A 14,926-nucleotide genomic window follows, 5' to 3' on the forward strand; every position below is an offset into this window, starting at 1 on the left:
AGCTTGGCCTGACTGAGGGAGAGCAAGTGGACCAGCGCGGTGGAGCTGAGGGAGTGAGGAAGAGATGGCTGGGTGGTCAGCCTACAAGGGAATCAGCCTACAAAGGAACCTCTGTCTGATGTTCCGTCAGACATTCCCCAAGCCCTTACTGTGGACAAGCAGTGCTGTGAGCACTGGAGACGCAGCAGAAAACCCAACAGTCTTTGACTTCATAGAACTTGACCTTCCAGAACAACTTCAGATTTTCTTTGTAGTGTGATAGGAGGCCAGTGGAGGGTCTGCAGAGGCTGAAGGCTCTGATGAAGGGTTATAAAAGAGGAGAGCAGAGCCTCTTCTGTAAGAATAAGAGAGCTTTTTGTCTGGTGTGGTCACCATGCCCGGTTCCTTGGAGGACCCTCGGGGTTGGCAGTGGCTTGGTGGTTTCCTGGTTGAAGAGAAGCAGAATACAGGTTTTGCCAAGTTTTCCCCACCCTATATATAAAGCCTAAATTCGTAGTTTTCAAGTTTCAAAGGAGTATGTTTTGAATGTCTCTGGTATGGGAGGGGTGATGTAAGGGGAATGAAAAATAAAGAGAAAAGGATAGACGAGCACTACTAAAGGATGTCAGCACCATCGTTACCGCTGTGGACTACATCCTAGCACCCTCCTTCGCAGAGCTGTTTCAGAGTGGGGTGCCCAAGAGAAACAGGGGTAAATCTTAGGTAATGAGGCCAGGCCAGGGCAAGGCAGGGACAATGCATATCCTGGTAGGTGGCCCTTCCTGGGAATTCTTGGAAGGGTCTCGATGCCAGTGCCCACTGGCCACACAAGGGTAGGGCCAGCTCTGCCTTGTCCACTGCTGCAGTCCCTTGACACATGGCACACGGTAGGCGCTCAAGAGATGTTGGCAGAATCCAATGCTATGGACTGCCTTTGGCAGAATGATGTCTCTATCTGAAGACAGGGTCTCCTTGGGGGAATGTTAACCTTCTCACAAGAAATTTTTGAGAACAAGGGGAAGTGGTTGAAAACCATAAGTCCCGATTTCCTATTTCCAAGACATTCCCTCAGTCCATAAAAGCATGTGTTCCAAGCTACAAGGGTAACTCATAGCTTTCTGGTGTTTGACCACTTGCCCTTTTCATTTAACATGTGTTCCTTGCTGATGCTGTGTACATGGCTGTAAATCTGCAATAACTCAACATAGGGTCACAGCCGCTAAACCTCCAGAAGGGCCGCCTGCCTTGGTCACTCCTGGCCTTGCAAGAGCCAGTTCTCAAAGGAAAAGCTCTGTCCTCATTGTCAAGCGATGGCTAAGGAAAAGCATAGTGTCTAAAAAGAGGACATTCACTCTGTGAAGCTTCGACACAGCCCACACAACAAGGGGGAGCTTCATTGCCCTCCGCCTGGAAAGATCCTCCCCTTCTTTCCTTTCTCTTTATCTGCTTAACTCACCTGCCAAGAGTCAGCTCAGGTAGCATCTGCTCCAGGAAGCTGTCCTAAAATCCTGCGAAGGTTAGAATTGGTGACCTACTTTTATGCTCTTAAATCTCCTGTATCCAACTCTTTAGTAATAGTTAATATTCGATGGGTTTATTATGCAAGGGATAGGAACAATCTCCATAAATGATACACGTCATCGGCTCCAAGAAATGTACAACACAATAGTGCTAGCAGGATGCCTGCTGTCCACCCCTCTCCCATCCCTCAGAGAGCTGTGCTTGGGCTGGACACGGCTGGATGCACTGTGCATTGTGCCCCAGGAGAGGGACCCACCCCCGCCATTTCACCTATTTATAAAAGGATTGAAAGGAGACAGGAATCACTTGACTGAGTTGGAGGACTCTGATCGTTGCTATCTGAATTAGAGCCTTGAGGTGGACCAGCTAAAACTCAGTTTGCCTATCAGCACCGGTTTCAGCCATTCTCCCTGTAGAGACCACTGGTTGCTAGGTTACCTGTGAGCCAGCTGGAAGGGGTGTGGACCAGTCAGATTGATTGGCTGATCTCCATAGGGTGTTTGCTTGGTATTATCTCACTTATTCTCCCAACGGCCTGATGAGGTACAGTCCTCATGTGTGTACGGATGGCAAAACTGAACCTAGAGAGACTCTCCACAGAAATTCAGCTACTACGGAGCAGAGAGAAGATTCAAACCCAGGCCAGGCTGATTCTAGAGGGTCGCTTCTTATCTTCCTCTCAATACTACATCTCATGGCCCTCCCTACATACATGGTGCCACCATAGTTGCTTAATTCATCAGATGCCCATCTTCCTAAAGGTAGAGCTGATGCCTTTCATCTCTGTCTCATTGGTACATTCAGGGACTATTTGTTGAGTGCGTGAATGGATTGATTTTATATTTCATTTTCTCACAAGATCATGCCCTCCTCACGCTGTCTTTTGATCCATCCCAGGGGAAGGATGGAAGGTATTACTCTGAAGGCCCAAGTGGGCCACAGTGTAGGGGTCAAGTTCAGGGAAACTGATGAACATCTCGAGGCTATTCCAAGATGCACAAACACTCTCCCATGAGGCCAGAAGAACAGAGGTTGTTACCTCTTGGAGGTTTGCTGGTGTGATTTCTTATTTACTGCATATTCCCATCTAATTGTCTTTAGCCAATAGTTTATCAAAAATGTCACATTTGGCTCCTCGCCTTCCTGAGATCAATAGGAGGGTCTTATGTGGGCTGGTTGTGAAAATAAATCAAACCCATCACCAAGGAGAGGAAGTAAACTGGGAATGTGTCCAGTCACAAAATGACTTCCCAAGCACTAAAGAGGACCAGAAATCACAGGTACCAGCCAGCTCCTCTCAGAGCATGGCCTGAACCTCTCACCAGGCCGCAGTGTGACCTTGGGCAAGATACTTCACCTCTGAGTATCGGCTGTCGTTTCCCCAAGTACCTACCTCTGAGGGTCATTGTGAGGCGAGCACTCAATTAATGTCAGCTATTCTTATGGTTATAATTGTTATAAAAGCTTGATATATTCTAAATCCTTTGAGTTAACAATTCCACTCTTAAGAATTCATCATAAGGAAATTATTAAAAAATACATGAACATACACCTATAAGGATATTTACTGTAGAATGATTATAATATTGAAAAAGGGAGATTGTTTAAAAAAAATTTAATTGATAGAATGGACTATTTTTGAGGCATTTAAATGAGTTTATGGAAGAATATTCAGATTTGGAAAGATATTCCCCACCTATCATTAAGCAAGAAGCAAGGTAAAAACAGTACCTAAGGTACGATCCTATAGTTGTGAGAATGATTACTACATGGGAACAGAAAACTGTCTGGAAAATATAATAAAAAATGTTAATGTTTTCTATTTTTCCTATCATCCTATATTCCTTTTATAATCAGAAAAACACAAATAAAAGTTATCTTTTAAGAAAAATTGAAAATCATTTTGTTTTGTCTGTTCGGGGGCTTACGTTTGGATGCTTTGAAAAACATGATAATAACAGCTTATACCATTTCTCTGTGCCGGCACAGTCCTCTGTGCTCTAAGAAGATGACCTCATGCACATCTTACAACAATGCTATGAATGTGAGATATTATTATTTTCATGTTACAGATGAGGCAACCGAGGCACAGAAAGGCTGAGTGACTCGTCCAAGGTTACACGGCTTGGAAGTACTGGAGGCTGAAATTCAAGGTCACGTAGTCTGGACTGGTCCACACTCCTATGCCCATGCTCATCTGTGTCTGGAACAGCTGCGTAGGCATTGCACAGAATGTTTATTTACACTTTATTTTTGTGTATTTATATATTTTTAAAATTACATTTAAATCCCCACATTGACTTGATATACACAATAGGATCTAGTTACCTGAGGATATTTGGAATTAACAAAAGGCCACTTAAAATGAATGCCCTTAAATGAGAAAATGATCGGTTAGGATTTTGTCTTGAAAAATGAAACTCCGGGCCGGCCCCGTGGCCGAGTGGTTAAGTCGACGCACTCTGCTTCGGTGGCCTGGGGTTACACCGGTTCAGATCCTGGGCGCGGATATGGCACTGCTCATCAGGCCACACTGAGGTGGCATCCCCCATGCCACAACTAGAAGGACCCACAACTGAAAAAAAAAAATACACAACTGTGCACCAGGGGTCTTTGCGAAGAAAAAGGAAAAATAAAATCTTTAAAAAAAAAAAAAGAAAAATGAAACTCTAATTATGAAAAAGTGTTTTTGTAATCTCATATTTAGAAAAATTCAGGTTATATTTGCAACTATGCTCTAATTGTTTGAACGAACACTGAGTTTTCATACATACACAAAAATGTGACACCAAACATTGCATTGTCTCTCAGCTTCATCAATTGCAAAACACATCCTGTTTTCCGAGATATCAGAGGATGAGCAATATGAGCATCTTAGGGTCGATGAAATACTTGAGAACAATGCAGCATCACTTTAGTTTGACCAATGCAACCCATCAAAAGGGACTTTCTGAAAATACACCGATGTCTTCCTCTAACTTCCCAGCACCTCTCTTTACATTATTATAATTGTCTTCTTGGAAGTACCCATCTTGTCACCTCCTTTGTTACCTCTCTCTGCCACAGTATTTAACGTGCTACCTCACCCAGATGCCCATTTGCCAAGGCTGCCGCTAGTACTTTAAAGCAGATCTCCAGCACCACTTTCTCTGACTTAATGAAATTTCTGTTTGGGACACAAGTTGTAATGTTACTCCGTCAGTCATGGTGCTTACATTGTACTGCAGGATGCTCCTGGAAATGCTGCCCACACAGAGGAGAAAAACGATGTGTCTGGCTGCTCTGTCCGGTACACACCAGCTCTGTGACCCTGAACTCTGTCTCAGTTCTATCGTGTGTAACATGAGGCTGTTCCTCACAGCGCCTACCTCATAGGGCTGTTTGTGTGATAAAATAAGAATTCATGTGAAACAGGTAGTCCTCGGCACATCCTGGCCCTCAAGTAATGCCGACTACCACTATTATAACTACTCTTAATGGGGAGGGATCTCTGCGTGCAGAACGTTTTTATAAGTGATCTGGTGATTAATGAATGTTTTTGTCTTACAACAACTTTTGCTTCCCTACAAAACATTCTTACTGAGAGGGGCTTCAGTGAACATTTTAAAGGCCATTAATTCCTGTGAAGATCTCGGAATAAAGCTTTTCCTAACATCTTTGAACACAGGTTTGAACTTCTGTAACTGTTGTTTATCGGGAAGCTTAAAGATCTGCCCTGGGCCGTCTTTGAACGCACGCTGGTGTGTGTCTGCTCAGATAAAGTTGTACAAGCAACTGATCTGGTGGGTCCTGCTCAACCCAATGCCAGGCAGAGCAGAGGTGCAAGTTCGTGCCTGGCTATTAAACCAGGAGTGCAATTTCAAATGAACGTGTAATGTCCTACACTGGTGACTGTTGTTTTTTTTTTTTTAGAAAAAAGAGTTTCAAAGTTTATTTTAAGTTTGGGGTGCAACCTCTCTGCTTCTGTACCTAAGGCAAGGGATGTGAGCAGTTGTTAGATATTTTAAACAATTTAACCTTGAAACAATTATTTCCTATCACTCCTCTTTCAAGCTTGTGGATCAATTTAATTGAAGAGTAGCCAGAGCCTGTAAGGGAAACAATTAAAGAAAATACTGCTGCTATTAGCAACTACTTATATACATTCATTGGGATCTTTCTCAAAGCTGTGCAAACAAAACAAAGTACATAAATTGAATCTCGAAAGTGATATAAGATTACAGTCACCATCTGTAGCCTCTCAATGCTTGTTTTACTTAAAATAGACTCAAGCTAGTCACAGATTCACTTTTCTTAAAGGGAGAGAGATTACCAAAATTAAGAAAAGTATAAAGAGTATGGTAACAAATACCCATCTTTCAATCACTTGAATAAACGTTAACATTTTGTCATAGCTATTTCCAGTCTTTGTGTGTGTGTGTGTGTGTATGTATGTTGGAGATGGGGAGGGGGCTTCCCTGATCTTTAATGTTTTATTATGGATAAAAACAAGTACTTTTTAAACCTACTTCTCAGTCCTGTTGTCCTCACCTATTCCTAGAGGTGACCACCCTCATGAATTTAGTCCTTCTCTCTATGTCTCTGTCTGTCTCTATAGCTACATACACATATACACACACATATAATAAACTTACATATACAGAGATTAACATCATCATAATAAATATGGATATGAACTATAAACTATGTCTATGCTAATAAAACTGCCACTTTTATTTGTTTTATATATGGGGTTCCACATAGCTTTCACTTGAAGATAAAGGTCTTTGCCTAGAAAATTGCAAATCCCTGAATTACAGCACCTCCGAGACTCTGCTCAGTGGAAATGTGTGATCTGTGCTGCCCCCTCTTACTCGTCCCTGTTGTCTCAGTTTTTTCTCTCTGCTGAGTTTCATGTACTCAAGCATTGCCATTCTTGAAAAGCATTCACAATGCCCTCCCCGTGCATCCCCTCAACACAGGGTTCCTTGTCAAACTCAAGCATCCTGTGAGATTTCTCCTTAGCTCCGCTTGGTGGCTGCCCAGGAGGGTGTCCACAGATTGAAGTGGCAGTTTCACTACCTGCTAGTATGCCATCAAATAATCACAGGGGTCTCCCAAGAAAGACCTTTCCAGAAGCACTTTTAGTCCAATACAGAAGAAACCAAGGTTCTCTCGGTTTCACGAATCCTTTCTCCACACCTCAAGCTCTTTCGGAAAGGAAGGGTCTGAAAAACGTGCCTGTAAAAACAAGCCTCCCTCTAAAATGAAATCAAATTGTTATGTGATGTGCTATGCAAGCTGACAGTCAAACCCTGGTATTCCCCACATTAAGCTCATAGAACACAGCTCCACAGGAAGGGTAAGGTCCAGGGAGAGCCCAACTGACTGGTTAATGGGCACTGAGAGGGTGCAGAGAGAGTGGCATGGTGACAGAACCAGGGTGCTCAGAACACTTGGGTGTACCAATGTCCCAGGAATCCTGTTAGTTTCACCTCTCATTGAAACTGGGTGCATGTTCCTGATCGGGGAAGAGAGAAGGGGACAAAGAAAGAGAGAGCTCCTTTTCAAATAAGGCTCTGAATTGGAAAGGGATAAATTCGAGCTGGCAAAAGCTAACATCACTAATCACCATCTATAAATTTGCTTTTAAAAAATGTCATTAGGGGAATTCTGCTGATGAGGACAAATAACGTTCGCTCGGCTCATTTTATCTTGGTCCACACATGCTCAATATGGCGTATTTGCATTTATTTGGTATGATCATGGGGCAATTTGTGGTCTCTTAAATAGTTCCCTTCTTTTGTTTAATGTGTGAATAATTTTGCTTCCCATCCCACAGACACATCTCTGTAAAGCACTCAGAGTTGACAGTGTCTGCTTCTATCTCAGCGCCACTAAGTCCCTCGTCCCTGCCTCTAACCAACCCGTGGGAGCTGTAAGCCCGCCCTGTGCTTCCCAGTTGCATACCCTGGAAGTCACCAGGCTCATGGCTCCATCAGTCTGAGTGATGAAACAGGCATTTTTAATATTTGCTAAACAGGATTGTGGAGAAGGTGAAGTCTCGGCAGGCCTCCCAAGCGGTGACTGCATCTTGTTGTCTCAGGTTAATCATGTACCTAATTTGCCGATTATTGACTTGTTCTCACAAAGGATTGTACTGGGCTTGACATATCAGTAGCAATCAGTGAGGAACTGTCAAACCAACTTGCTCAGTGCCTTAACCACCCAACATCCCGACTTGCAGCAACAGCCTCTGAGATTTCCTTCGATGCTTACACTGAAGCCATGTCTGAGGATGATGATTTTTTCCAAAGTCTGATCTGTTTCCTTTCTAGAACCAGGGTTGAGCAAATCTGACATAGTTTGTAGGACTGCAAACATTTGGCAAGGTGCACTAGGCTTCCTTACAGACACCATCCCGATAAGATTTCAAATTGGTAGGTTAAGAATGGCTTAGATTGACCTTTTTTTTTTTTAAGTCTAAGTCTTAAAAAATGCAATGCAGCGTGTCAAAATGTTGCATTTACAAGACAATATAATATCTACCTTTTAAATTGACAAAGATCAAATAGTAATAGGACACAGTTTATGCAAGGGCTCAAGTAAATAAAGTGGGCCTTGCACACTGCTGCTGGTGGGGAGGAGCGTGGGGAGAGTAAGCGGTGCAGCCTTTTAGAAGGACGATTTGCAAATTGTATAAAATCCTTAAGGGTTTACTTTCAGGAAAAGAATGAAGGATGTACCCAAAGACTAACCATGAGGACAAGGAGCCCAACATTTTATTGTCTGTCATTAGGGCTTTTTGTCGATAGATCTGGCGCTCCTCTTCCAGGGACCACCATAGGATTGTTCTTCCTGCCCCACTGAAGTTAGGATGTGCCTTGCTTTGGTCCATTTGAGAACACTTAAATGATATGTGCCACTTCCAAGTGGAAGTCTTTAGGGTTGGCATGCAATTCACCACCTTCCCCTTCCTTGCTGTGGGGAACTAGCCATGTTTCTGATAGTGGATGTTCTGTAGGTCTGTGTCCTTGAATGAGGGTGACATCGAGCAAAATTTTCTTTAACCCAAGATGAACTGTGAAGTAGGGTTTCCCAACCTCCGCATTAATGACATTTTGGGCTGGACAATTCTTTGTTGTAGGGGGCTGCCCTGTGCGTGGTTAGCATCCCCAGTCTCCACTCACTAGCTGCCTCTAGCAACCTCTTCCCAGAGACACAACCAAAAATATTCCCAGACGTTGCCAGGTGTCTCCAGGATGGGGCAAAATTGCCCCTGCTTGAGAACCACCACTGCAGAGTGAACAAGAAATAGCCTCTGTTAAGTCACTCAGATTCTGAGGTTGATGTGTTTTCTTTTTTACTGCAACTGATATGTTTTATTATAGCCAAAACATACAAACATTTAGCAAAAGGGAACTGCTTCAAATTATGGGTGTTTTTACTTCCTTTTGTTTCTCTGTGTTTTTAAAAATTTTCTGCAATGAAAATACAGTTTGTTCTTTCATAAGAAGAAAAAAACTAGAAAATTAATCTTATTTTAAAAAGCTATATTTACATAATTGCCTGTCTCTATACAGTATTTGCTAGGGCCATGCAGAATTTCTAACTACAACGATATCTTGTATATGGTATCTTCATATTGTGCTTTAGTTTGTAAAGTGCTTTCCCATCCTACTTTTGTTGTCGTTGATGTGTAATTACAACAACACTGTGAACCAGGTAACACAGGTAGACAAGGAGACTGAAGCTAGCAGAGGTTAAGGGACATGTCCAAGGTCATCTGGTTTATACACAGCAGGGCCTCCAACCTCACTTTTACCTCCAATCCCAGGACTTTCTCCCCTATGCTACATTACTTCTGTATCGCTGTAAAAAGCCACTTTCAAAAAGTCAACTGGGACACAGTCTGATACTTGGGAAATTTAAGCAGGTAAGAAAGGATTCTTTTCTGTATTTAATATCCTTGGACAAGGATACTAAACCTTGTAGGCTCTTGGTCAGAGCATGATACTCAATAAAATTTAAGCATAGCCATTTCATGCGACACAGCCAATAGAATTTCATATTCTTCCCCTTCCCACTCCTCTTTCTCTCTCTCCAGCTCAAATGAGTCACCTTGGCTAGACTGCCAATCCCTATAGAACTTATGTTCCTTGATAGGATATGCCAACAGAAATGAGAAATTCTATAATGGTTCAAGACGCGAGTGAGTCGCCTATCCCTGCGAGGAGCTGAGCACCGTTTCCTCGAGGAAATGTAGCTCATCAAATGGACATGAATGCAGGTTATGACAGGGAATGAATGTGAGAATGTGTAGGGAGTCGGGTTTTTTTCTTTCTTTTTTTGAGAAGCGCCCGTGTATTGTACCTGTCTTGTGCATTTCCAAGCATGTGCTCTGTGTCTCGCTTACTTGACCCTCCAGCACACACTAAACTCCCAAAGCGGCAGCTGAACTAAAACCCTGAGTGCACATCAGCCCATGCCTATTCATTTCCCTTCCCTTGAAATGTGATGGGGCTGTCCCTGGAGTGGAGCTATTTTGAGAGGACGATCGCTAGAACAATCCCCGGCTTGGCAGGAGATGGACAGCGTGGTGTAGCCACAAAAGAAGAAAAGACATTGTCATTGAGGGTTTGGGTCCTGAATGTCAGAACAGCAGGGAGACTGGGTAGACTATGTTTCTGCCTGCTGTCCACTATCACTCAGTCACAGAGAGTTGCCTACTTTTCTTGCCATGATCGTTGGCTTTTCCATGATTCTGGTTGCTCAGCGCATGCAAGGGGAGGGGGATAACAGTGCTTTGGAACTATGTGGAGAAGTGTTTTTCCCCCAGCAAAGCTCCTTGCATCCAACTGGCTGAGAGGAAAGTTATGCTCAGCTGTGCCCAGAAGCATGTTCAGACTCACTCAAATAACGCCAATAAGCAGCCTTCACCACTGCAAATCATTCATTATGCTACAGCAGAATCAGTGGAGCCTGAAGGTCAAGGAGACCGCCTAACAATTTGCATAACTTCCCAGAGCAGCACCCTACCGTCTGGCCAGAAGTTACAGAAACGCCTCAGGGACTTCTCTCAGTTGAATTCCTCTCTTTCTCTTGATGAGAATCTCTTTGAAGAGCAGATGTGATTTTTGTATCAGGAGTTATGCTTGGTCAGAGGCTATGTTAACTCATCTCTGGATAATCAGTGCCTAGACCAATAAATATTTTTCTGGATGGATGGATGGAGGATATATTGATTACCACTTTACATATTGGTCCCTATAGCATGCGCTGTGTATGGCAGTAAAAACCTGCACAGCCCTCCCTTGCTCAAAAAAGAAACAGTCCATTTAGTCTCTTGTGTTGCTCATTTCAGGCTGTCAGGATGAGATTGCAAATAAGTTTCATCTTGACAGCCAACACTGGTCAATTGGTAGTGGCTGCCCTGAGGGTTCTGTTGGAGCTATTTGCGCCCTGAATTTAGGGAGGAAAAAGTTCAGTCATCGATTAGCAATGTCTGCCATGAGCTACAGACAACGAAATGGGGGCCTGACTGCTCTGCATTTGTCAATGGGTTTAAAGCTTTAAATTCTTCCAATTGAATTTTCTAGATGAATACCTTTCCTACACATTTTAAAGTCAGCTTTGACTGGATATAATGGGCAGCTAAGGATGTTTTCCCTCCACTGGTCTATTTTCCTAACGTACATCTTTATGAGCTTGCTGGATTTGAAAGCAAATGAGGTGGGAAAACCCTACTTGGTTTTCCTCAGGATAAACAATTCTTATTGGAAAAGACACTCAAGCTAGGTGGGTATTAATTTATCTCAAGTGATCTGTATAATAAAATCTCTGCCAGGACAAATTAAAGAAGGGATGAGAGGAAAATCCATGAAATCCATAAAGTCATCCAATCTCTTTATTCCCAACGCTGGGAATAATCTCTCTTTCACAGTGCCAAAGACGTCCCGAGGAATTTAGCATGGGGAAGAACAGGGTAGTCACAGGGAAACAGCCACTAAACTTTGCTTACTGTTACAGCACTCTTTTCACACGCAGGAGGATGGCTCCTAGTGATATTTCAACAAATTAATACAATAACGAGAACACCTGAACAGCAAGTACCCAAGGATTAACTCCAGGTCTAGCAAAGCTGACTTCATCAGGTAGGGATGTAGCCTTTTTTTGAGATACAACTCACATCCATAAATTTCACCATTTTGCAATTCAACAGTTTTTAGTATATTCACCGCGTTGTACAATCATCACAGCGATCTAATTTGAGAGCATTTACATGACCTCAAAAAGAAACCTCATACCTATTAGCAGTCAGTCCCAATTCCCTCCTCCCCTACCCCTGGCAATCACTAATTTCCTTTCTGTCTCTATGGATTTGCCTATTCTGGACAATATAAATGGAATCATACAATACATGGCCTTTGTACGTGGCTTCTTTCACGTGGTATAATACTTTCAAGATTCGTCCCTGTTGTAGCACGTAACAATACTTACTTCCTTCCTGCTTATCTTTGAATAATATGTCATCATATGGATCTATCACTTTTTTGTATCCATTCATCAGTTCATAAACATTTGCGTTGTTTCCATTCTTTGGCTATTACGAATAATGCTGCTGTGAACATTCGTGTATCTATTTTTATGAGAAATAATGTTTTCAGTTCTCTGTGGGTATATACCTGGAAGTGGAATTGCTGGGTCATATGGTAATTCTATGTTTAATTTTTTGAAAAACTGTTAAACTCTTTTCCACAGTGTTGCTATCATAGTGCGTGTGAAGTGATATTTTTTCTGTAAGTTCCTGGTTCTATAGAGCACAGTCATACCTGGGCATGAGATGGTGGAAGTCCCCTTCGTATGTAAACACCGAAGAGAGCATCCTTCCCAAGAGAGATGTTGAACTTTAAGAACTGGGGTTGACTGATGTGAATCTGTGACCTCCAAAACACGCCTGGTGGGACTTCTTGGGTCACACGCCGACCGACTTCTGCTTCCCCACTGTCTATGCTGCTGTTTTTCAATGACCAGGGCACTGGAAAACAGGAATTGACATCAAGTCAGTGACATCTGTATACATTAATTCGCTCTACATTTCTGTTTAATTATATGCCAGGATTTAAAAATCTATATATGAAGATTAAACTCAAGGCAAATTTCTCTTTAAGTCAGAGCTTAAAACATTTAGGTTTTAAATAACAAAGCTGTAAACTCATACCTCAGGGCCTCTGAATTACTGGCACAATGCTTTCTAAAACTTCTGAGATGGCTCTTTACTGATCAAATACAATAAGAAGTGGAGTCTGGGGCCAGCCCCGTGGCAGAGCGGTTAAGTGCTCATGTTCCGCTTCAGCGGCCCAAGGTTCGCCAGTTTGGATCCTGGGTGCGGACATGGCACCGCTTGGCACGCCATGCTGTGGTAGGCGTCCCACATATAAAGTAGAGGAAGATAGGCACAGATGTTAGCTCAGGGCCAATCTTCCTCAGCAAAAAGAGGAGGTTGGCAGTAGTTAGCTCAGGGCTAATCTTCCTCAAAAAAAAAAAAAAAGGTGGAGTCTGATAAGTACGTGTCAAGCTTCCAACAACTCCAAATGTGACTGGTATGTAAAAGTTATCAGCAGGGGAGGGGATAGTGATACTAATTTGGCACCAAATTTAATTCTTGCAGCCTTTAATTATTCTTTCCAGTGACAAACAAGTCCATTGTACTCTATTTCCATAAATTAAAAACAAGAAGCAACAGCGAACAAAAATTAGTACAAGGTAAACAAAATAACTCAAAAGAAAATGGGGACTTGATCTCAGGCTGATCTAACGTTGGGGTGACCCCTTTGGGTTAGAGGGAGGGATCTAAGAACCGTGCAGAAACCATAGCTCTCTCATGGTGACATTAACACATCTCTGTTGCATTATTTGAAATTGTTTATCTTGAAAACATTGGTTGCAGTTCTGAAAGATGCCACACTCAGCATCCTTCAGAACTTTAATAATAGGTGTTTAAGAAATACCTATTTTTAAAGAGGCTTTCTTAATAACCATGAAGCAGCCAGTGGCTCTTATACTTCTGAGGGTGGTTTTCTTTGCGAACACAGAATTAAGGAAAAGCTGGGTGTTACTAGTGCCCAAGGAAAGCAAATTAATTGATCTCTCAGAGCCTCATTTTCTTCATCTTCAAAATGGGAATAAAATCTAGTTGGAACCTAGTTTTATAAGTCATTTGGGATTCCTTCAAATGGATTCTGAACTTGAAAAAACACATAAAACCACCACCATATCCTATCTTCTTGAGACCTTCTAAACCAATTGAAACCAAATACAAAAACAATCGAAGACATTTTTATCTCGACAGTCTTTTCATTTTCCAATTGATCACTTTGATGGCCTTGTGGATCTGAAAACTTCTTCAGTCTGACGGACAAAGGATGGAAAACAAGCTCCCTTCTGCATTCTGTAATGGACAACTCTTCTGAAAACATTTATCTATGTTTGCCCACCACACGTTGCAAAAGGTTTGCACGATGAGAAGAGGTTATAAAACTGCTGAAGACTGGCACGAAAGGTAAGTGAAGCCGTCCGACTCGGGAGCCCTGACTGTTACTCTATAGCCACTGCATTAAGATGAGACTCATAAATGACCTTGGGGCCAGTTTCCCCACCTGTAAAATGGAGAGGTGACACTTTTGGCTCTCTGAATGTCTTCCATATCTAAATTACAAAAGAAAACCACAGAGTCACCTTTTTTCTTTAACAAGAGAGGTGATGATTCATTTTTATTTAGCTCAATAGTGGATCAAATAAAGAGTCAACAGGGGCTGAAAATAAAGTAGGAGAAACACTGGTTTGGACCTTAAGGAGAAACTCTTGACCTCTAGAATGATAAAACTAGGGAATGGACTCCTAAGGGAAGTTTAGAAGCTTCCATCACATAACATCTTTAAGAAGGAAAGAAACAAATCCAAGTCCTGAGTGGTTCAGATCTATAGATGAGTACCAGATGTTTGTTCCTCAAACATTTTTCCGCTGGCTAGCAGGTCTAATGGACGTGGAATGTTTCTCTGTAGAGGAGGAGCAGGGCACAGTTTCTAAGAGCAGAGACTCTGGACTGACAGTGTCTTGGTTCAATTCCTAGCTTTGATATTTACCAAGTATATCAATTCTTTGTGCCTCAGCTCCTTCATCCGTATAGTTGTGACACTATTATCATTCATTTCATAGGGTTGTTACGAGAATTTGATGAGTTAATCTGTGCAAAGCTCTTTGAATAATTTTCAGCGCAAAGTAAGTACTAAATAAAAATAAGTTGTCATAAATATTATTATCTGTAAGGCTCTAAGACTGAATAGAGTGTTGTTTATTTTGCTGAAATAATGACATGTCTCGGGGGAAAACACTTGTTATCACAAGTTGATCAGAAGCTCTGATTACTATAAATTGGAAACTAATT

The 14,926-nt window shown here is 42.2% G+C and overlaps 1 protein-coding gene across 12 annotated transcripts in view; it reads right to left on the reverse strand.

The window, feature by feature from the left end:
* The window catches only part of TENM2 (teneurin transmembrane protein 2), a 1,160,613-nt gene that overhangs the window by 171,907 nt on the left and 973,780 nt on the right, over positions 1-14,926 (reverse strand). For all 12 annotated transcript variants that reach the window (XM_070517111.1, XM_044777697.2, XM_070517110.1 and 9 more), the window contains one exon: positions 12,312-12,517. In XM_070517111.1, coding sequence (XP_070373212.1) covers positions 12,312-12,517 — 206 coding nt within the window. The remainder of the gene's footprint in view (positions 1-12,311; positions 12,518-14,926) is intronic.

This window comes from Equus asinus, chromosome 9 (genome assembly GCF_041296235.1).
Source record: "Equus asinus isolate D_3611 breed Donkey chromosome 9, EquAss-T2T_v2, whole genome shotgun sequence".
Classification (NCBI taxonomy): Eukaryota; Metazoa; Chordata; class Mammalia; order Perissodactyla; family Equidae; genus Equus; species Equus asinus.